Source organism: Salvelinus alpinus, chromosome 24, assembly GCF_045679555.1.
Source record: "Salvelinus alpinus chromosome 24, SLU_Salpinus.1, whole genome shotgun sequence".
NCBI lineage: Eukaryota > Metazoa > Chordata > Actinopteri > Salmoniformes > Salmonidae > Salvelinus > Salvelinus alpinus.
The window spans coordinates 28,654,386-28,676,714 of NC_092109.1; the positions used below are offsets into that span (position 1 = coordinate 28,654,386).

General features: G+C 45.0%; 2 protein-coding genes across 6 annotated transcripts in view; one reads left to right on the forward strand and one right to left on the reverse strand.

The window, feature by feature from the left end:
• LOC139552484 (pyruvate carboxylase, mitochondrial-like) overlaps nt 1-22,329 on the forward strand; it is a 111,881-nt gene that overhangs the window by 66,468 nt on the left and 23,084 nt on the right. The gene's annotated exons all lie outside the window — the stretch shown is intronic.
• On the reverse strand, nt 1,515-20,528 carry LOC139552485 (leucine-rich repeat and fibronectin type-III domain-containing protein 4-like). 5 transcript variants are annotated; one of them, XM_071364270.1, is made up of 5 exons: nt 19,653-20,528; nt 15,553-15,663; nt 14,352-14,874; nt 12,438-14,136; nt 1,515-6,500 (listed from the first exon to the last, which is right to left on the reverse strand). In XM_071364270.1, exons 3-5 carry the CDS (start codon nt 14,440-14,442, stop codon nt 5,432-5,434), a joined length of 2,859 nt encoding a protein of 952 aa, XP_071220371.1. In that variant the 5' UTR covers nt 14,443-14,874; nt 15,553-15,663; nt 19,653-20,528; the 3' UTR covers nt 1,515-5,431. The 5 variants fall into 5 exon arrangements, with proteins under 5 accessions (XP_071220371.1, XP_071220369.1, XP_071220373.1 ...); XM_071364268.1 differs by having other exon boundaries at nt 14,352-15,663; XM_071364272.1 differs by lacking the exon at nt 14,352-14,874 and having other exon boundaries at nt 19,653-20,527.

Consider the following 22,329-nt stretch of genomic DNA (forward strand, 5'->3'; position numbering starts at 1 on the left):
CATTAAAGCTGCTCCAGATCATCCTCTCTGCTCCACAAGAGCACTAACTAACTAGCGAATTGTCACATGTTTTTTAATGATGACTCATTATCACTTCAGGATGGCTGAAGGGGTTTTCAAACCATGTTGGTCGCACAATTGCCTCCCTCCATTTCCTTGCATGTTTGATTAATTTCCCTCACTGCATATACTAACTCATTTTCCCCCTCTATCATGCATCCATCCTTTCCCATGTCTAAATCTCATTCGCTCTCACGCTGTTCCTCCCAGCAGGGGAAGGCCACTCGAACCCCATTTGGCCACAGCAGTGCCTCTTTCTTTTATTTTATTTTTTTACTACCCAGCTTCAAATGGCTAGTTTATTTAGCCCTGACGCTACCAGAGATGTAATTACCTGTTCAAGTAAGAGTACAGCCAAGTGCTTTCCCCCAGCAGCACCATTAGGTGTTAGAGAAGCAGAGGAAGTGCTGCTAACATCTGCCCAGATTTACACAACATATCGGCTGAAAAAAGTCAGAAAATGTGATACCATCCTAGCCGTAGGCAGTGCTGGTTTGAAAATCTGAGCCGACAAGGTGAAGAAATCTGTTGATTTGCCCTTGAGCAAGGCAGTTAACCCTAATTTGCTACAGTGGTGCCGTACCACTGGCTGACCCTGGAAAACAACACGTTTCTCTGCACCATTGCGGCTGTGTGTGACATGCTTTTCCAATTCCCTCGTGATTTAATGGTGTGAAAAAGCAACATCCATAAACATGTTGAAATCCTTTTTAAAGGTAATCCCACAGTCATTTATGGGCGTAGCAACAGACTCGGAGCCTCCCAAATTCAACGTCAACAAGATTTGTTATTTCAGATCTCATGTTACCCACTGTGCTGTTGTGCTAATATCTTTGCAGTGTACTGTAGTGGTGCATGCAGATACACCTTGGAAAGACTAACCAACATTACCAGCCCAATATCCATTACATGTAGCTGTCTCACTCTGCAGTTGGACTATGAATTGGCTTTTAATTGTGTTTTTTTGACCCCTCGCTCACCCGCAGATAGAAATTGTACCTTAAGTGGTCTGGGAAATTACTCCTTTGGGTATTATGCAATGATTCCTGTGCCCACCATCAGTTATCTTTTGTATGTCCCTTTCTCTTACCACCTCCTCCCACAGTTATGCATTTACAGTACACATGAACATGAGAGCAAAGACAAGGGTCTTAATCAATTGAAATGGGAGCAATAGGTTGTTGTCAGCTTATGTAACTACTAGCTTCCTTTACAAGTAGAAACGGAGATGTAGTGCTCCATATGAAACAGCAACACATTCACTGCCACTGTGTAGCGCAAAAAAATGGACTTTGAAGCACTAATCTGCACTGAATGGTTCCCAGAGGTGTGACTGGCTTTAGAGGGAGATATGGCGAACTGAAGCAGGGTGTGGGGAGATATGGAGAGGAGTTGTGTGAAATGGAGATGAGTGGGAGGCTGCTTAAAGAGAAGAGGAAGATGTGCAGGCAGGCTGGATGCACATTGTTCCCTTTATTTCACATCTCGCTCAGATGAACACATCTGATTTATTATTATGCATGGATACTTTTCAGTCATTACAATTTGAAAGCTTTGCTGCACTCTGCTTCGAAGTGGGATAGTGAATTAGGGATGTGCATTAAGGATCTAAGGATTTCACAGCTGTGATACTCACTGTCATTATATCCCCCTCTGCTTTGCTCCCCTCCACCATAGCAACCCACACCCACTCCTCCCCAAACTGCCTCTCTATGCAGTTTAGTGATGAGGAGACATTTTGTAGGACCAAGGTAGAAGATAAACAAGGATTTTAATGCTGTATGCAGCAATCTGTTAATGACCACTTAAACATGCATGTACATGAGTCATTTGCATGAATAATACTCAACCCCCTCCAACGCTCATTCTCTCCCTCACGCTCTCCCTCTCTTCTGCCTCCCATATTTATCGTTCCCACACAAATAGAATTGTTTGTTCGGCTAAATTAGTATTGCAGCACTATTTCCCACTTTGCATCTGCTGATTGCTTTTGCAGCATTTGCTTCTAGGAAAGAAAATACTTCCCTCAAGGACCAACCACCAGAATTCTGGTCGTTTTTAAAAAATGTAGACAACTGATGGTGGATGAAAGTGCCTTTTTAGGAATTTTGATTAAAGTTGGTCGTTTTATGTGGATTGAGTGTCAGTCTTATCCACTTTGTAACGGGGAGTAGATTGGTGATTTTTAAATTCAAATGGGTGGGTTAAAATGCTGGTCCAAGAGATTTTGTTAGGTTATATCACCCTGTTTTTCTACTCAAATATCTAGTCGTGAATGGGAAAACCTTTGCTCTACATCTGAGGTGAAAAAGTCAAAGCACTCACTTAAAATCCTATTCTTTCTGGCCGTCTCACAGCTAGGGTAGGGTTTTAGATGCAGGGGCAGAGAACAGCCAACCATGGTGAATGAGTTGGATGGTACGAGGTTAAATGAAATCAGGACTGGCTAAAAGAACTCTGAACATTTTTACATTTTCTTATCCTATAAATTGGAGACGTTAGAGCTTTTTCTGAGACGGGGAACTCCTGAACTGGTCTAAACTGCTCAACTTTATCCACAGCCAACCAGATCTGCAGATCTGATATTAATGGGACTTGTCAGCAGAACATGACATATCTGTCCTCTACGATGTGAACAGTGGTTGATTGCAGAACTGCAGGTCAGTGGTTTGAGCACCGCTGGGCAGAGTTCACAATGTGTTTGTGTGAATTCACCAATCAGCACTTTTTAATTGTGCGAAATAGGGCACCAGTTTGCCTCTGGCAAGAAAAGTGGAAACTGCTGCATGCCCTTCTCTCACTATCCCCTCTCCCACTCCATCACACAACTCATCCTAATTGAGTTCAGAGGGCCTTTGTGGGTATGACTGTACACTACAGAGTAGTATTTAATATGACAAATGGCACCAATAGACATGTAGCCTATTTCTGTGTACTGGTTTATCTCAGAGCTCCTCCCCTAGCCACCTTCTCTACCCCTCTTTCTCCCCATATCTCTCTTCCTCTCTCAGCTCGAAGACAAACTCCTCTGTGTTTGCCGATAGGCTGCTTCCTGCCCTTCTCAAACAAACACATGATCACTGGACTGGCATCTGATCGTCACAGTTTTCATATGATCCATTTTGATGCCTGATCTACTCAGCGGTTTGCAATTCAATGTCGAGTCGTGCTGCTGTTGAGTAGCGGTTGATTTATTTACTGTAATTCATTAATTGTTTCATTTATCTTGTTGAAACAGAAGTCTCAGGTTGTAGTCAGTCTCTTACATCATTAAAGCAGACTTCGTTGTACTTTTATTTTTTATACTTGTCATCACTCCCATCTGCCCACACCGTACGTGGCTTATCTTCTTCACCATGTGCTAGGTTCCTTGTGCAATGCATTTTGTGCTTTTAAATGTATGTCCTTGTCTTTTAAGAAATCTAGAATCATTGGTTGCTACATCCATTTCGGACATCAAAATAAATGATATACACCCATTCCACTGTATATTCTTCAAGAATCATTCTAAAATTGATTACGTATTTTTTTCCCTCATCAATCTACACACAATACCTCATAATGACAAAGGGGGGGAAAAAACTGTTTTTTTTTTAGACATTTTTGCACATTTATTAAAATTTAATTAACAGGTACCTTTTTTACAGAAATATTCAGACCCTTTGCTATGAGACTCGAAATTGAGCTCAGGTGCATCCGGTTTCCATTCATCATCCTTGATGTTTCTACAACTTCATTGGAGTGCACCTGTGATAAATTCAATTGATTGGACATGATTTGGAAAGGCACACCTGTCTATATAAGGTCCCACAGTTGACAGTGCATATCTGAGCAAAAACCAAGCCATGAGGTCAAGGGAATTGTCCGTAGAGCTCCGAGACAGGATTGTGTCGAGGGACAGATCTGGGGAAAGGTACCAAAAAATGTATGCAGCATTGAAGGTCCCCAAGAACACAGTGGTCTCCATTCTTAAATGGAAGAAATTTAGAACCGCCAAGACTCTTCCTAGAGCAAGGGCCTTGGTCAGAGAGGTGACCAAGAACCCGGTGACAGAGCTCCAGTTCCTCTGTGGAGACAACCCTCTCTGCAGTACTCCACCCATCAGGCCTTTATGGTCGAGTGGCCAAACTGAATCCACTCCTCAGTAAAAGGCACATGACAGCCCGCTTGGAGTTTGCCAAAAGGCACCTAAAGACTCTGACCATGAAACAAGATTCTCTGGTCTGATGAAACCAAGATTGAACACTTTGACCTGAATGCCAAGCGTCACATCTGGAGGAAACCTGGCACCATCCCTATGGTGAAGCGTGGTGGCAGCATCATGCTGTGGGGATGTTTTTCAGTGGCAGGGAGCGGGAGACTAGTCAGGATTGAGGAATAGTTGAATGGACCAAAGTACAAATCATTTTATTTGTCACGTGTTTAGCAAATGTTATTGCGGGTGTAGCGAAATGTTTGTGAGATCCTTGAGAACCTGCTCAGGACATCAGACTGGGGCGAAGGTTCACCTTCCAACAGGACAACGACCCTAAGCACACAGCCAAGACAATGCAGGAGTGGCTTCGGGACAAGTCTCTGAATGTCCTTGAGTGGCCCGGCCAGAGGCTGAACTTGAAACCGATTGAAAACAGTTGCGCAGCACGCTCCCCATCAAACCTGACAGAGTTTGAGAGGATCTGCGGAGAAGAATGGGAGAAACTCCCCAAATACAGGTGTGCCAAGCTTGTAGCATCATACCCAAGAAGACTTGAGGCTGTAATCGCTGCCAAAGGTGCTTCAACAAAGTACTGAGTAAAGAGTCTGAATACTTACGTAAATATGATATATATTCTTTTTTTAATGAACTTGCACACATTTCTAAACCTGTTTTTGCTTTGTCATTATGGGGTATTGTTTTATAGATTGAGGAGGGAAAAATACCATTTAATCAATTTTAGAGTAAGGCTGTAACAAAATGTGGAAAAAGTCAAGGTGTCTGAATACTTTCCGAATGCACTGTAACCTAAATTCCTCGTGAGCTTAGTTCAACTGTCGTACCCCTTCAAAACCCAAAATATAAGCTTGTTTTACTCCAATATTTGTAAATAAATGTAAGCAAACCCTGTATAGCCTTAAAACATGGTTAAAACTATACATTTGATATCATGGATTGTTAGTCCTTGCATCCATACCTCTATGAATTTGAGTGGTTACATTTATCCAGTCCCATCCCTTAGCTTTTTGGCTAAAACGGGCAGGGAGAACGCTTTGTTTCAATTAAGGATTCTAGCTATAAAGCCAAATGGCTTGTATATCTTTTACATCCACCATTTTGTCAGTTTCAGTCTTTGTTTCCATTATGTCCCTCTCTCCTCCTCCTCTCCTCTCCACCCTACACAACACTCTCCTCCAGGTCTCCAGCTTTGGCAGCCACTCTGGTGTTAGAGTTGGAGGTGTTGAAGGCGTGCAGGTAGCCATGTGTGAGGGCAGGGGGCTGTTGGTCGCTGCCCATGCTGCTCGCTGAACTGGCCGTTGAGGCGCACTGGACCAGCATGCCGTGCACCGACTGGCTCCTCCTGGTCCATATCACACTCAGTCGCTTGGCATAGCTGTAGCAGGTTGTTGTGGCGATCTCGCCCACATCAAAGGAGCAGCTGCGTGTCCTCCCGAGTGGCGGACGATCGCCCCTCCAGTCATCCAACCGCCCCTCCTCCCCTTGGGCCCCAGAGTCCAGGCTGCATCTGGAGCCCACCATTTTGTCCAAGTCTTTCTCCCTCTCCTCAGAGCGGCGCAGCTTGAGCTTGCCTGAGTGTCTCCGGGCCTTGTGAGCTCTGGGATGGGGTAAGGTCTGGGAGGTGTTGGCAGGGGAGTAGTACAGTGTCACTCTCTCACTCTCAGGGGTGAAAGGGGGGAATCTTTTCCCCCTCACGCCCAGCTCCTCAGCCTTTCTCTCTCCACTGAGCTGATCAGAGTCAAGCGTTGTCCTGGGCTTGTTCTTGGCTTGTGGTTTGGTTTTCGATGGCAGGGGCTTAGCCTTTTGGCCAAGAATGCCTTTGGGCAGAGCCACCATCATCACTCTCCCGTTCCCATTGGTCTGAGCGTAAACGTCCACTTCTCCCTTGGAGGGCAGGAAGTTGTCATGGTGATGGGCAGGGTAGTGACCCTCGTCTCTGCAGTCTCCACAGACGCGGTGCCTCACCATCATCGCCACGGTGAACACCAGCAGCATCACCACGATGACCCCGCCCACCATGATTGTCAGTGTGCCGCCCAGGAAGTGCGCCTGCAGGGAACGGCACTCTGGGAAGTCCTCCTTGGTGCTGAACTGGGTGCAGCCCAGGACCTTGGTGGTGGCCAGGGTGGACAGCCCGTCGTCAAAGATGGCCAGGACACAAAGGCTGTAGTCGGCTCCAGACACAAGGTTCTTTAGCAGGAAAGCGTTGCTTGTTGGAGGCAGAATCCTAACAGACAGGGAAGGGGGAGGGGGGGGGGGGGGGGTGAGGAGTAATAAAAGAAAAAAGGATATTGAGTCATTTGCTGAAGAGAGAAAGAGGATCTCTGAGAGCAGCTAGGAGAGGGAGATGAATCAAATGAAATGCAATAAGCTACAGTACAACTCCTTAGTGCTAATGATTATGATGAGCAGCCAGCTAGAGGGAGGAGGAGTCAGATCTGCTCATTTGTTGTGGAAATGGGCTTAATCAATAATACTCTGCTGTAGAGGGAGAAGGGAAATAGAAAGGGTGAGATTGATATTCAGGGAAACGGGAGGCAGACTGAAGATGGCGCCGGAGAACAAGGCTAACGTTTTACGTATTCCTAACCAATTGTTTTTTTTTGTGTTTTTTTTTTTACTTATTTTTTTACTTATTTTGTACATAATGTTGCTGCTACTGTCTCTTATGACCGAAAAGAACTTCTGGACATCAGAACTGCGATTACTCACCACAGACTGGCAGAATCCTTTTTCCTTTAACGAGCCCGACGTGAATGATTGTACTGCTTTCCCGGGAACAGGCCTAGATCACCATAATTTGCATGAAGAGAAGGCAGAGAAAAAGGGATCAGAGGGTGGGCTGCCTTCTGAGAATTCGTAGGCGATCGAATAAACCCCCACTGCCTTCCATTCTGCTAGCAAACGTGCAGTCTTTGGAAAATAAAATCGATGACCTACGCGGAAGATTAAACTACCAGCGGAACATTCAAAACTGTTATGTTATGCTTCATGGAGTCGTGGCTGAATGACGACATTATCAACATACAGCATATAACCAGCCAGCTGTATCAGCCGTGCAGAACCGCGGCGTCTGGTAAGACAAGGGGCGGGGGACTATGTATTTTTGTAAAGAACTGCTGGTGCACGATATCTAAGGATGTCTCAAAGTTTTGCTCGCCTGAGGTAGAGTTTCTCATGATAAGCTGTAGACCACACTATCTACCTAGACAATTTTCATCTGTATTTTTTGTAGCTGTCTACATACCACCACAGACTGATGCTGGCACTAAGACCGCACTGAATGAGCTGTATTCCACCATAAGCAAACAGGAAAACGCTCACCCAGAGGTGGCATTCCTAGTACTTTAATGCAGGGAAACTTAAAACCGGTTTACCAAATTTCTATCCGCATGTTAAATGTGCAACCAGAGGGGAAAAAAACCTTGGACCACCTTTACTCCACACACAGAGATGCATACAAATCTGACCATAATTCTATCCTCCTGATTCCTGCTTTTCAACATCTCCCTGTCCGAGTCTGTAATGCCAACATGTTTTAAGCAGCCCACCATAGTCCCTGTGCCCAAGAACACTAAGGTAACCTGCCTAAATGACTACCGACCCGTAGCACTCACGTCTGTACACATCATGGACAAGCTGAAATGGTCCACCCATACAGACAGCGTGGTGAAGAAGGCGCAGCAGCGCCTCTTCAACCTCAGGAGGCTGAAGAAATTCGGCTTCTCACCAAAAACCCTCACAAACGCACAATCGAGAGCATCCTGTCGGGCTGTATATCACCGCCTGGTACGGCAACTGCTCCGCCCACAACCGTAAGGCTCTCCAGAAGGTAGTGAGGTCTGCACAACGCATCACCGTGGGCAAACTACCTGCCCTCCAGGACACCTACACCACCCGATGTCACAGGAAGGCCAAAAAGATCATCAAGGACAACCACCACCCGAGCCACTGCCTGTTCACCCCGCTATCATCCAGAAGGCAAGGTCAGTACAGGTGCATCAAAGCTGGGACCGAGAGACTGAAAAACAGCTTCTATCTCAAGGCCATCAAGACTGTTAAACAGCCATCACTAACATTGAGTGGCTGCTGCCAACCTACTGACTCAAATCTCTAGCCACTTTACATTCAATTTTTAATTATTAATGTGCCACTTTAAACAATGTCACTTTATATAATGTTTACATACCCTACATTACTCATCTCATATGTATATACTGTACTCTATACCATCTACTGCATCTTGTTTATGCCGTTCGGACATCGCTCATCCATATTTTAAGTACATATTCTTATTCACTCCTTTACACTTGTGTGTGTGTATAAGGTAGTTGTTGTGAAATTGTTAGATTACTTGTTAGATATTACTGCATGGTCGGAACTAGAAGCACAAGCATTTCTCTATACTTGCATTAACATCTGCTAACCATGTGTATGTGACAAATAAAATTTGATTTGTAGCCATGAAGTGCTTTGAAAGGCTGGTCATGTCTCACATCAACACCATTATCCCAGAAACCCTAGACCCACTCCAATTTGCATTCCGCTCTAACAGATGATGCAATCCCTATTGCACTTCACACTGCCCTTTCCCACCTGGACAAAAGGAACACCTACACTACCATTCAAAAGTTTGGGGTCACTTAGACATTTCCTTGTTTTTGAAAGAAATAACATCAAATTGACCAGAAATACAGTGTAGATATTGTTGTAAATGACTATTGTAGCTGGAAACGGCTTTTAATTTTTTTAAATTCATGGATTATCTACATAGGCGTACAGAGGCCCATTATTAGCAACCATCACTCCTTTGTTCCAATGGCACGTTGTTAGCTAATCCAAGTTTATCATTTTAAAAGGCTAATTGATCATTAGGAAACCCTTTTGCAATTGTTAGCACAGCTGAAAACTATTGTGCTGATTTAAAGAAGCAATTAAACTGGCTTTCTTTAGACTAGTTGAGTATCTGGAGCATCAGCATTTGTGGGTTCAATTACAGGCTCAAAATGGCCAGAAACAAATAACTTTCTTCTGAAACTCGTCAGTCTATTCTTGTTCTGAGAAAGAAAGGCTATTCCATGCGAGAAATTGCCAAGAAACTCAAGATGTCGTACAACGCTGTGTACTACTCCCTTCACAGAACGGCGCAAACTGTCTCGAACCAGAATAGAAAGAGGAGTGGGAGGCCCCGGTGCACAAATACATTAGTGCCTAGTTTGAGAAACAGACGCCTCACAAGTCCTCAACTGGCAACTTCATTAAATAGTACCTGCAAAACACCAGTCTCAACGTCAACAGTGATGAGGCGACTCCGGGATGCTGGCCTTTATTGGCCAGTCTGAGATGTGGCTTTTTCAGCTGTGCTAACATAATTGCAAAAGTGTTTTCTAATGATCAAATATCCTTTCAAAATGATAAACTTGGAATAGCTAACTTGGAAACTTGGAATAGCTGTGCCATTGGAACACAGGAGTGATGGTTGCTGATAATGGGCCTATATAGATATTCCATAACAATTCTGCTGTTTCCAGCTACAATAGTCATTTACAACATTAACAATGTCTACACTGTATTTCTGATCAATTTAATGTTATTTTAATGGACAAAACAAATTGGCTTTTCTTTCAAAAACAAGGACATTTCCAAGTGACCCCAAACTTTTGAACAGTAGGGTATGTGAGAATGCTATTCATTGACTACAGCTCAGCGTTCAACACCATAGTGCCCTCAGTTCATCAATAAGCTAAGGGACTAAACACCACCTGGGACTAAACACCTCCCTCTGCAAAGTTTCAAGTTCCTTGGTGTCCACATCACCAACAAACTAACATGGTCCAAGCACACCAAGACAGTCGTGAAGAGTGCACGACAAAACCTATTCCCCCTCAGGAGACTGAAAAGATTTGGCATGGGTCCTCAGATCCTCAAGGTTATACAGCTGCACCATCGAGAGCATTCTGACTGGTTGCATCGCTGCCTGGTATAGCAACTGCTCGGCCTCCAACCGCAAGGCACTACAGAGGGTAGTGCGTACGGCCCAGTACATCACTGGGGCCATCTTCCTGCCATCCAGGACCTCAACACCAGGCGGTGTCACTGGAAGGCCCTAAAAATTGTCCAAGACTCCAGGCACCCTAGTCATAGACTGTTCTCTCTGCTACTGCATGGCAAGCGGTACCGGAGTGCCAAGTCTAGGTCCAAAAGGCTTCTAAACAGCTTCTACCCCAAGCCATAAGACTCCTGAACACCTAATCAAATGGCTACCCGGACTATCTGCGTTGTCCCCCCCCCCCTCTTACACCGCTGCTACTTTCTGTTCTTATCTATGCATAGTCATTCTCTTTAATTACTTGTTACTTTTATTTCTTATTCTTACTCATATATATATTTTTTTTAACTGCGTTGTTGGTCAGGGGCTCATAAGTAAGCATTTCACTAAGAATACCTGTTGTATTCGGCGCGCGACTAATACAATTTCATTTGATTTTAAACCAGTCTGTTTACGTATGTTTTTTTCCTCTCCTCAGAAACGTGTCTTGCCAAGCGATGAGCTATTCAAGACAACTCCGAGGCAATGACACATACTCGCACCCCAATTACCACCACCCCCGCCCAAACGCTGTACGCCAGGAAGAGGACAAGACGGCAAACACTTCCGTTTTTAAAGTCTTTCACCCCTCCGTCTTCCAACCGACTGCTCGTGTCAAATCTCTTGTTAAATGCTGCAGCTTATTGTATGGATTCAGACGCCTGTGTATATAAGTGTAGAACAGTATTGAAAATGTATTGGACGGTGTAAATGAGGCTGATGAATGAGTTTACCGTTGAGAGGTAATTGCGAGCTCTCGAAGGCAGACCTTGAACAATTTCTAATTTCATCTGGCGGGCAGTTAACCTTTCTGGCGCCCTTGCTCTCCCTCATTCCTCCACACTATCCTCAAATTATCTCTAGCTTTGGGTTACAAATTACTTTGTTGTTATTACATTCAGTTGTTTACATGCAGGCTTTGTAATGAAAATTGGAAAGATGGGTTTTACGCGGAACATTAACTCAGAATATGCAAGCTATTATCTCCGTAGGCTTATATAAGGTGAATAACTGCATTGTAAGCTCTACTGAAAGCCTGTCAAAGGGATATGCTGTTTAAACAAATTAGCCATGGAGTCCCAGAGACGGTAGAAATTAATGTTTGCCTTCATCCATCTTATTTAGCTATGAAGACTAAATATACCTTGGCATATATTAGTCATCCAAATGTGTGTATTTGCATACTTATTCTTTGATCTTGTAAGGCTTAGCAAGCAGTTCACCTGTCCTTATTGGGACACCAGGGAATTATGGAAGTTATGAGGCATCAAATGTTTAGAGTATGAGACTAACCATTACTTCCTGACTTAGTGGGGGATGAAAGCTGGAAATGTTGAGTTGGGAGGCGTTCTTTCTGTTTTTCATTCTGACAGCTGTGTGCACACATTAGTGTGTCCTGACAAGTCCTTGAGAATCGTTCAGTATTTGATATAAAACACTGCATGTCTATTTAGGTGCCTCTCCCTACCTCCACAAACTGAAGTGGGTTCAGTGTTCCCTAGACCCAAACCCACCATCTCCCAATGTATCTCCATTTCAGACTGATTGATGGGATGTGACACTCTCCTCAGATCTGCGGCTTGCACTTTTTTATAAGGACTTCATCCTCCTTTTCCCACAGTCTTCTATCTCTCTCTCTCTCTCTCTCTCTCTCTCTCTCTCTCTCTCTCTCTCTCTCTCTCTCTCTCTCTCTCTCTCTCTCTCTCTCTCTCTCTCTCTCTCTCTCTCTCTCTCTCTCTCTCTCTCTCTCCATTGCCCTATCTCCCTTCCATCTCTTTCCTTTGCCTCTCTCAATCACTCGTTCATACTTTACAGTCAACTACGCCTGCTCTCCTTTAATTCATGTGTCAGTGTTCATGTTCATCACTCCTGGTCCCTGTCATTCAAGGACACTCTGTGATAACTCAGATCAATTGTAAAACCACTGGGGTGTTTTGTACATGACAGTATTACAATGGAAGACCACACAGAAGTGTTTGTTTTGCATCTAGCCTTCTGATTGATCTATTCATGCTTGCCCAGTTGGAACTGTCTCTCAGGTTCTGTAGGATGGCTGTGTCGCTGAGGGGAGCTTACCTGTACACCAGGGCGTCGTCTGCAGTGCAGTTGTACTGGATCTGGTACATCCACACCAGGTACGGCCCAGTGGCCCGGCCCAGGACCCAGCGCACCTGGGCAGAGGTGGCAGTCGCTCCCAGGACCCCCACCAAATGCTCACTGGCATCTCCATCTCCACTCTCCCCCTCTGTGGCGTTCTTGACAGTCACCACCGCTCCATCACCCTTCCTGTTCCGGCCTGCCCCTCTTCTCCCACTGGAGATATCTGATGACCCAGGGTCCCCTCGGGGGCTGGTTAGGGGGACAGTGTTGTTGCCACGGTGAGGGAGGGGGATGATCTTCAGGTCTATCAGGGCCGTAGCCTCCCCGGCAGCATTGATGGCAATGCAGGTGTAGGCCCCATCGTCACGGGCACGGGTCACCAGCACGTCCAGGGTTCCGTTGTAGTAGGAGTGCACACGGCTGGAGTTGGCTACGATGCGGTCGTCTGGGGAGATCCAGTGGATGATTGGCTCTGGGTCTCCAATGGCACGGCACCTCAGCGTGGCCCTCTGGCCCTCCAGCACCCACAGCTTGTTGGAGTGGCGTGTGATGAGCGGAGGCTCACAGGTGAACTCCTCTTCTGGAATGGACCAGAAGTAGCGCCCAGCCAGGTGGACGGGAGTGGCGCACGTCTCCATGTCGTCCCCGCGGATCAGCCGCCTCAGCCACAGCAGCTCACAGTTACAGTGCAGGGGGTTCCCACCGAAGCTCAGGCTGATGACAGCGTTGTAGGGCGTGGGGCTGACCACGCCTGTCTGGGAGCGGGAGAACAGGGGGTCAGGGGGCAGAGTCTGCAGCCGGTTGGACGTCATGTCGAGACGAGCCAGCTTGTAGAGTTCTCCGAAGGATCCCTCGGCGATGTGGTCCAGGAGGTTGTGGTCCAGGTTGAGAGTGTGCAGGCTGGCCATGTTCTGGATGGCCTCCCAGGGGACCTTCCTCAGGTTATTGTAGGACAGGTCCAGATCCTCCAGCGTCTGCAGGAAGTCATCAAATGCCTCGGTGGAGACGTTGGTCAGCTGGTTGTTGTTGATGATGAGGTGCTGCAAGTTAGTCAGGCCGGACAGGTGTTTTGGCCCCACCACGGTCAGCCGGTTGGTGTCCAGGTGGAGTGAACGCAGGCTCTCAAGGTCAGCAAAGGCCAGAGGTTTCAGGGCATGGATGGTGTTCCTGGACAGAGTTAGCTCTACCAGGCCTGACATGTTGGCAAAGTCCACTCTGCCCACCTCCAGGATGAAGTTGTCAGCCAGACGGAGCTCCACTGTGCGCCGGTCAATGTCAGGAGGGACGAACAGCAGGCCCTTGTTGACACAGAGCGTGCTCAGAGACTCTGAGAGGTTTCGGCACACACAGTGGAAGGGACAGATGGAGACCATGCCCCAGGTCTCTCCAGCGGACACGCCCGGGCCCAGCAGAGCAGAGAACACACAGGAGCAGGTCACCACGGCCAGCCAGACTACAGTCTGTGGGGTCATAGAGCAGGCAGGGGGTCTCAGGGAAGGGCTGGTGACTTTTGGCTTGAGTTCAATAGGAGATAACAGGTTTATTTCCGGGTGGACACCTTTTAGAGACTGTTGCTTTGGAGAGGGCCTCCGAGAGGATTTTGAGCGGGGTGGAGAGTATGGGTGTGATATTTGTGATTTGGATTTAGGCATTGTTGAGCTGGTTATCCATTGACCTACGGAAGTACAAGTGGGAAATCGTTATCTCTCATTTCCATTGGTTTTCCCATTCAGTCGCTTTTACATACAACAGTGCAGTAGAGGTATTGGATTGTACAATTGGTATTTGGAGATTTAGATGTAAAAGAAAATCCACAAACGTTCAATACTGATTTTGTAAACTGATGTGGTTGTTATGTTTGTGTAGGCCTATTGATATAAACCTCCAAACCTGGGTGGTTTTCCTCAGACCGGTCACTGCTTCTGGGGTGGTGGCCATAACTACCAAGTTCATCTGTTACTGGTTCTGGGGTGGTGGCCATGACTACTGGGTTCCACTGTTACTGGTTCTGGGGTTGTGGCCATGACTACTGGGTTCCACTGTTATTGGTTCTGGGGTGGTGGCCATGACTACTGGGTTCCACTGTTACTGGTTCTGGGGTGGTGGCCATGACTACTGGGTTCCACTGTTATTGGTTCTGGGGTGGTGGCCATGACTACTGGGTTCCACTGTTACTGGTTCTGGGGTTGTGGCCATGACTACTGGGTTCCACGGTTATTGGTTCTGGGGTGGTGGCCATGACTACTGGGTTCCACTGTTACTGGTTCTGGGGTGGTGGCCATGACTACTGGGTTCCACTGTTACTGGGGCCTTGTTCTCACCCTCCACTGCCCACTGTTCTGTCACTGTTATTGCCCCATTCCCCTGATGCATTACTCTGTGTGTTGAGCATGAGCATTGGCCCACGGTCCATCTAATGAGAAGGAATGACATTAGGTTAAAAGCCAGACTACAAAAGGCAGGTCCTTAATGAAGCAGAATAGTGGTTTGTAGGGTGACTGTCTCCAGGTCATGAATGGAAGCCTAGTCGCTTGAATTATCTGTAACATTGCAGGCCTGATTAATGTGACTGTGTTGTGCTTTTCCATGGTTGCTGTGTTTCACTGGGTTGAGAATATTACATTTGTGCTCGTTTGAGCATTATGTAAGGCCAGCTTCTTCTCCTGTCACGCTCACAAAGCACCGTTTTGAGTGTGTGAGAGGGGGAGATGAAGAACCCACTAGGGGAATGATGGATACAACCTATAAATAACTGTGTAATAGTGTAAACTGTGTTTGTCTCTGTGCATGCACTGTGCAATGATACACAAAGACACACAACATGTTGTGGTGGATTTGGTGTGTGTTTTATGCTATGATAAGACACTCTTCACTGCATCATGGGAAATCTGTGTATGGGGTTAACCTTTTGGACCTGTATGTCTGAGTTGGGAGGGAGGGAAGATGGAGGCATGGTAACAGGGTTAGATTCTAAGCTTGACATTCTATCCCATATCTTTTCTGTATGAGTTGGCTGAGGGTTTGAATGGATTGCACATCCCCCTTAGTTCATAATCACAGTGACTGAGGACTGCACAGTAATTGTTCCTACCTTACTGGGTGAATATCCTGTTCTCCCACAGAACAGAACACCGAGGCCCTCATCTACAGTTCCTTGAGAAAGTATTCACACCCCTGGCCTTTTTCCACCGTTTGTTATAACCTGCATTTCAAATTGATTACATACACACAATACACCATAATGTCAAAGTCGAATTACATTTTTAGAAATGTTTACAAATGAATAAAAAATGAAAAGCTGAAAGTCAGTAAGTATTCAACCCATTTGTTATGGGAAGCCTAACGTTCATGAGTAAACATTTGCTTAAGTCACATGAGTTGCATTGACTCTCTGTGGGCAATAATGGTGTTTAACATGTTTTTTTTTAATGACCCCCTCATCTCTGTACCCCACACATACAATTATCTGTAAGGTCCCTCAGTCGAGCAGTGAATTTCAAACACAGATTCAACCACAAAGGCCAATGAGGTTTTCCAGTGCCTTGCAAAGATGGGTACCTATTGGTAGATGGGTAAAAAAAAAAAAGCAGATATTGAATATCCCATTGAGCCGTAACTTATTAATTACACTTTGGATTTGGATTTGTATTAATACACCCAGTCACTACAAAGATGCAAGCGTCCTTCCTAACGCAGTTACCAAAGAGGAAGGTAACCGCTCAGGGATTTCACCATGAGGCCTATTTATTTATAAAAAATAAAAATAATTGTTAATTTTTTTCACCTTTATTTAACCAGGTAAGTAGGTTGAGAACAAGTTCTCATTTACAACTGCCACCTGGCCAAGATAAAATAAAGCAGTGCGACACAAACAACAACACAGTTACACATGGAATATACAAGCGTACAGTCAATAACACAATAGAAAAAGTCTATATACAGTGTATGCAAATGGCGTGAAGAGGTAAGACAATAAATAGGCCATAGTAGCGAAGTAATTACAATTTAGCAAATTAACACTGGAGTGATAGATGAGCAGATGATGTGCAAGTAGTGATTCTGGTGTGCAAAATAGCATAAAAGTAAATAAAAACAATATGGGGATGAGGTAGGTAGATTGGGTGGGCTATTTACAGATGGACTATGTACAGCTACAGTGATCGGTTAGCTGCTCAGATAGCTGATGTTTAAAGTTAGTGAGGGATATGGAAGTCTCCAGCTTCAGCGATAAAAAAAAAAAAAAAAAAAGTTTTCTTTTTCTCCCCCCCCCCGATTCGGTCCAGTCACTGGCAGCAGAGAACTGGAAGGAAAGGCGGCCAAAGGAGGTGTTGGCTTTGGGGATGACCAGTGAGATATACCTGCTAAAGCGTGTGCTACGGGTGGGTGTTGTGACCGTGACCAGCGAGCTGAGATAAGGCGGAGCTTTACCTAACATAGACTTATAGATGACCTGGAGCCAGTGGCGACGAATATGTAGCGAGGGCCAGCCGACTAGAGCATACAGGTCGCAGTGGTGAGTGGTATAAGGGGCTTTGGTAACAAAACAGATGGCACTGTGATAGACTGCATCCAGTTTGCTGAGTAGAGTATTGGAAGCTATTTTGTAGATGACATCACCGAAGTCGAGGATCGGTAGGATAGTCAGTTTTACTAGGGTAATTTTGGCGGCGTGAGTGAAGGAGGCTTTGTTGCGAAATAGAAAGCCGATTTGATTTTGGATTGGAGATGTTTAATATGAGTCTGGAAGGAGAGTTTACTGTCTAGCCAGACACCTAGGTATTTGTAGTTGTCCACATATTCTAGGTCAGAACCGTCCAGAGTAGTGATGCTAGTCGTGCGGGCGGGTGCGGGCAGTGAACGGTTGAAAAGTATGCATTTGGTTTTGCTAGCGTTTAAGAGCAGTTGGAGGCCACGGAAGGAGTGTTGTATGCCATTGAAGCTTGTTTGGAGGTTAACACAGTGTCCAAAGAAGGGCCAGATGTATACAGAATGGTGTCGTCTGCATAGAGGTGGATCAGGGAATCACCCGCAGAAAGAGCGACATCGTTGATATATACAGAGAAAAGAGTCAGCCCGAGAATTGAACCCTGTGGTACCCCCATTGAGACTGCCAGAGGTCCGGACAACAGGCCCTCCGATTTGACACACTGAACTCTGTCTGCGAAGTAGTTGGTGAACCAGGCGAGGCAGTCATTTGAGAAACCAAGGCTATTGAGTCTGCCGATAAGAATACGGTGATTGACCGAGTCGAAAGCCTTGGCCAGGTCGATGACGGCTGCATAGTACTGTATTTTATCGATGGCGATTATGATATCGTTTAGTACCTTGTGCGTGGCTGAGGTGCACCCATGACCGGCTCAGAAACCGGATTGCACAGCGGAGAAGGTACGGTAGGATTCGAAATGGTCAGTGATCTGTTTATTAACTTGGCTTTTGAAGATTTTAGAAAGGCAGGGCAGGATGGATATAGGTCTATAACAGTTTGGGTCTAGTGTCACCCTCTTTTGAAGAGGGGGATGACTGCAGCAGCTTTCCGATCTTTAGGGATCTCGGACGATACGAAAGAGAGGTTGAACAGACTGTTAATAGGGGTTGCAACAATGGCGGCGGATCATTTTAGAAAGAGGGTCCAGATTGTCTAGCCCAGCTGATTTTGTACGGGTCCAGGTTTTGCAGCTCTTTCAGAACATCTGCTATCTGGATTTGGGTGAAGGAGAAGCTGGGGAGGCTCGGACAAGTAGCTGCGGGGGGTGACTAAAACAGAGTTAAATGGCTGTGATAGGAGAACTGAGTATGGATCAACAACATTGTAGTTAGTCCATAATTATATCCTAAATAACAGGGTGAAAGGAAGCCTGTATAGAATAAAAACATTCCAAAACATGCATCCTGTTTGCAATAAGGCACAAAAGTAAAATGCAAAAAATATGTCAAAGACACATGTACTTTGTCCTGAATACAAAGCATTATGTTTAGGGCAAATACAACACATCACTGAGTACCACTCTTCATATTTTCAAGCATGGTGGTGGCTGCATCAAGTTATAGGTATGCTTGTTATCGGCAAGGACTAGGGAGTTTCTTTAGGATTAAAAAAAATGGAGTAGAGCTAAGCACAGGCAAAATCCTAGGCGAAAACCTGGTTCAGTCTGCTTTCCAACAGACACTGGGAGACAAATTTGCCTTTCAGCAGGATAATTAACCTAAAACACAAGGCGAAATATACTCTGGAGTTGCTTACCAAGATGACATTGAATGTTCCTGAGTGGCCTAGTTACAGTTTTGACTTAAATCGTCTTGAAAATCTATGGCAAGACTTGAAAATGGCTGTCTAGCAGTGATCAACAACCAACTTGACAGAGCTTGAAGAATTCTAAAAAGATTGTGCAAATATTGTATAATCCAGGTGTGTGAAGCTCTAAGAGACTTACCCAGAAATACTCACAGCTGTAATCGCTGCCAAAGGTGATTCTAACATGTATTGACCCAGGGGTGTGAAATACTTATATAATAGAGATTTTGATTTAATTTTCAATAAATGTTTTCGCATTGTCATTTATGCGGTATTGTGTGTAGATGAGTGAGGGGGGAAAATGTATATTTTAATCCATTTTGAATTTAGTCAACAACTCAAGGTGAATGAATACTTTCTGAAGGCATTGTACAATGCAGTGTTAGTATTTATTTACAATCTGACTATAACTGCTAGTATTTAAATCTGTTCTTATCCCTAGTTATCCTCTTGGTTGGATATGTTTCCCTCTTCTCAGTGTTTTATGATCATTGGCTAAACGCACAGAGGAAAGACCTAGTAAACCTTTTCCATGTTGCATTACCTTACCTCTCTGTCCACCTATCCATATTTACTTTGACTTAAGCTCATCCTCCAATTCAACAAGGGTATAAGCAATTTGTTGCTTGTCAGTTTGTCATTTATATTTTACTCAGTCATTCCTGTTGTTAATATCCTTGTTTTCTGGGATTCACTCAGAATTGTTGCTAGGTCAGTGCTTTGTATACATCCTCCAGAATATGAAGAGAGCAAGGATTAGCAGAGTGACATGGGCACAGATAATCACATTTCCTCCACAATGTGCAATACAGTCAGGACAGACTGCGAGTTAGATGCTCTATTAAAAGAAACACAGGGTTCTATTCTAGTGTGAAGAAAACAAATGAATATTAACTTACAGAAGTTTGCTGCTTATGCTGTTCAGGATGCCAAGTCCATTGATTCGTTCTGGTAACTGGAGCATGAATCGAAATAATCAGATGTAGTTTTTCAAGCATGAGCCCGGAGGCTTTCAGAGATGACAAGCTTATGTTTCCTAGATAACAAAATATTTGAAATGTGTGAAACATTTCAGTCTGCTTCGTAGCGTTTATCCTCCATCTATTCACTAATTGCAGCCTTCAGTCTTCTCCCAGGACAGTATCCAGTCTCTTCTCTTTACTCTGCAGTTATTGGTATTCAGACCCCTCTTTCCTCTCGCTGCGCATCTGTCCTTTGCAGAATCAGTGCGGCTCTAGAACATCCCCAAGTCTGTGTTTTATCTCTGTTGGAGAGCAGCTTTAACCACCTGACCTCCAACCCCCTTTCTCCTCCCAGTTTCCCACTGTGTGGGAAGGGTAACAATTCCTTTTCACTCCCTTGTTCCTTCCGTCATGCTGCCTTTTTTTTGTGTTTTAGTCGTCCAGACAAGCCCAGGGAAAGGAACAGTGCTGTTAAAGTAGGTTATTAACTGTAGACGTCAACAACCTATTACGGTTGCATGTTTCACCTCTGTGGTCGCCGTGCTTATTCACAACTCAATCGCTTGTTTTGACGTTCTTTTCCCCTGCCGTCCGGTGCTGTACCAGTCTGATTTGTGGCTTCTGCTGCAGCAAGCGTGTGTGTGAGCGAGGGAGAGACTGCAAAGTGTGTCTGCTACTGAGATGGGAGAGTGAGAGGGAAAGGGAGGAGGGAGAGCCTTGAGCAGTCCTGGCTTTCGATAGAAGGGGGGAAAGATGGAATTGGAATGGCTAGGAGAAAATGCTGAAAATGTGCGTAGGATAAATTAGTCAAAATGAAGAGAGGATGTAAGAGGTTTTGGAGGAGGGAGAGCTAGCAGCCTCACCCCCGTCTTTATCATTTATTAGCCTAACAGTTGGGCCAAAGTAAGGGATGGCTTCATTACTGCTGTGATTAAAGCAGTTATCATTCTATTTACACAAGCCCTTAGCAGACTGTACATTCAGCTGGTTAGCAGTCGGTGTTTTCCTGTCTGCAATTGCCTGTAGACCACTGCTCCAGTGAGAAACATTATGGAGACACTAGCCTAATAAGGTAGCTTTATGCTGAGGTGTTTGAAATGGGATATTGCAGCGACAGTCCTGGTTGGTTACTATCAAGAGGCCTGTTAAATCAGCAATTTTGGGTTTAAAAGTCCTTTCATCAATTATTCAACGTTTGATTACTACAAGTTGATCGCAATGGTCCCCAATGTACCCTGAATGTTAAGTGTGGTCGCGGGGGTGGGGAGTTTCTGATTGTTCAGCAGGTTTTGGAGTGAATAAAGTCTGATTGGAGTGCTTGCTTGTCTTCCCTGCTGTGGTCTGGGGGTGTAGAGAGAGAGAGAGAGAGTGAGAATCTGAGAGAATCAATACGGATGATGAGAGAAACACAGATGACTTACACTAGGTTTCTCAACCCAAACAGAAGTGATGAAGGTTAATACAGGTCAACACCAGCACCATGGCTGAATCTGACAGCGTGGCTTTTTGCCCTGGAGTTTGAGGGAACGAGACAAAGAGAGGGGAGGCTTAGCCCCTCTTCATCCTCCTGGTTCCTTTCATCCCTCTTGTTTCTATTCCAATCTGGGCTAGCTGTGTGCTTTTTTTTTAGGGGAGGAGGACTGAGTGACACCCTCAGCCAGACACAAACTGGGGCTTTTTACAGAGGCCTGAGTACAGCCATGCTGGAGTGTTACATGCACCCTACAGGAACACTGTTGTATGTGTCCAACCAATAAGTGCTAGGTAACGCTGCACTCCTGACACATACATGCATAATGATTATTCAGCCTACTGATTTTCTAAGGTGTTTCTTATCTTTCACCGCATGGGAACCCTCATTTTGACTATTGTGTATAATTTAGGTGGAAAATGGGTTAATCTATCTGCAGGAAATTTGAGAAGTGATTTACCTGGGGAAGCTGCAGGGGGAAATGTTAATTTGATTCTATCCATAGCTATTCAGAGTCTGGACAATGGAGGATGTGCGGCCAATTGCAGAGAGGATCTCTTCAGGACCAAGGACAGCAGCACTCTGAGCCTTACAGAACAGTACTGTCAGAGAGCAGAATAAACTCACTGGGGCTGGCCATCTTGACCGTACTGTCAGAACTCTTGCCAGTTGACAAATTGGTCAATATTTTGAAGCAAACAACCCTGGCTTTTTGTGCCTTTCTCTTTAATCATGAATGGCTAATTTTGAAGTGGTGTCATGGATGCATAATTTATCACCCGGTCCAAAGAAGAGACCTTGAAGCATTTCCCAGATGCATTGTGCTCAAAAGGTTGTTTTTTTCACCCCCTCTTTCCTGCCCACTTGATGCAGTCATTATTAAAACATGGTGTTAAAAAACGAGGTTAGTTAGCTGTGATTGATGGTTTCCCAGAAAGTTTGTAACAGCAAGACTCATAAAACGGTAGTAGAGAGCAAGGAGTGTCAGGGCACAAGCTATATCCTCTATTCTTACATAACTAGAGAATAAGAACGATCTGATTTTGTACGTTTTATTACAAAATGAATGAATTGCACCGTTCTGTAATCATAACCATCATACTGACAATGATGCAACTATGAACTAATTTGTCTCTTCTCAGA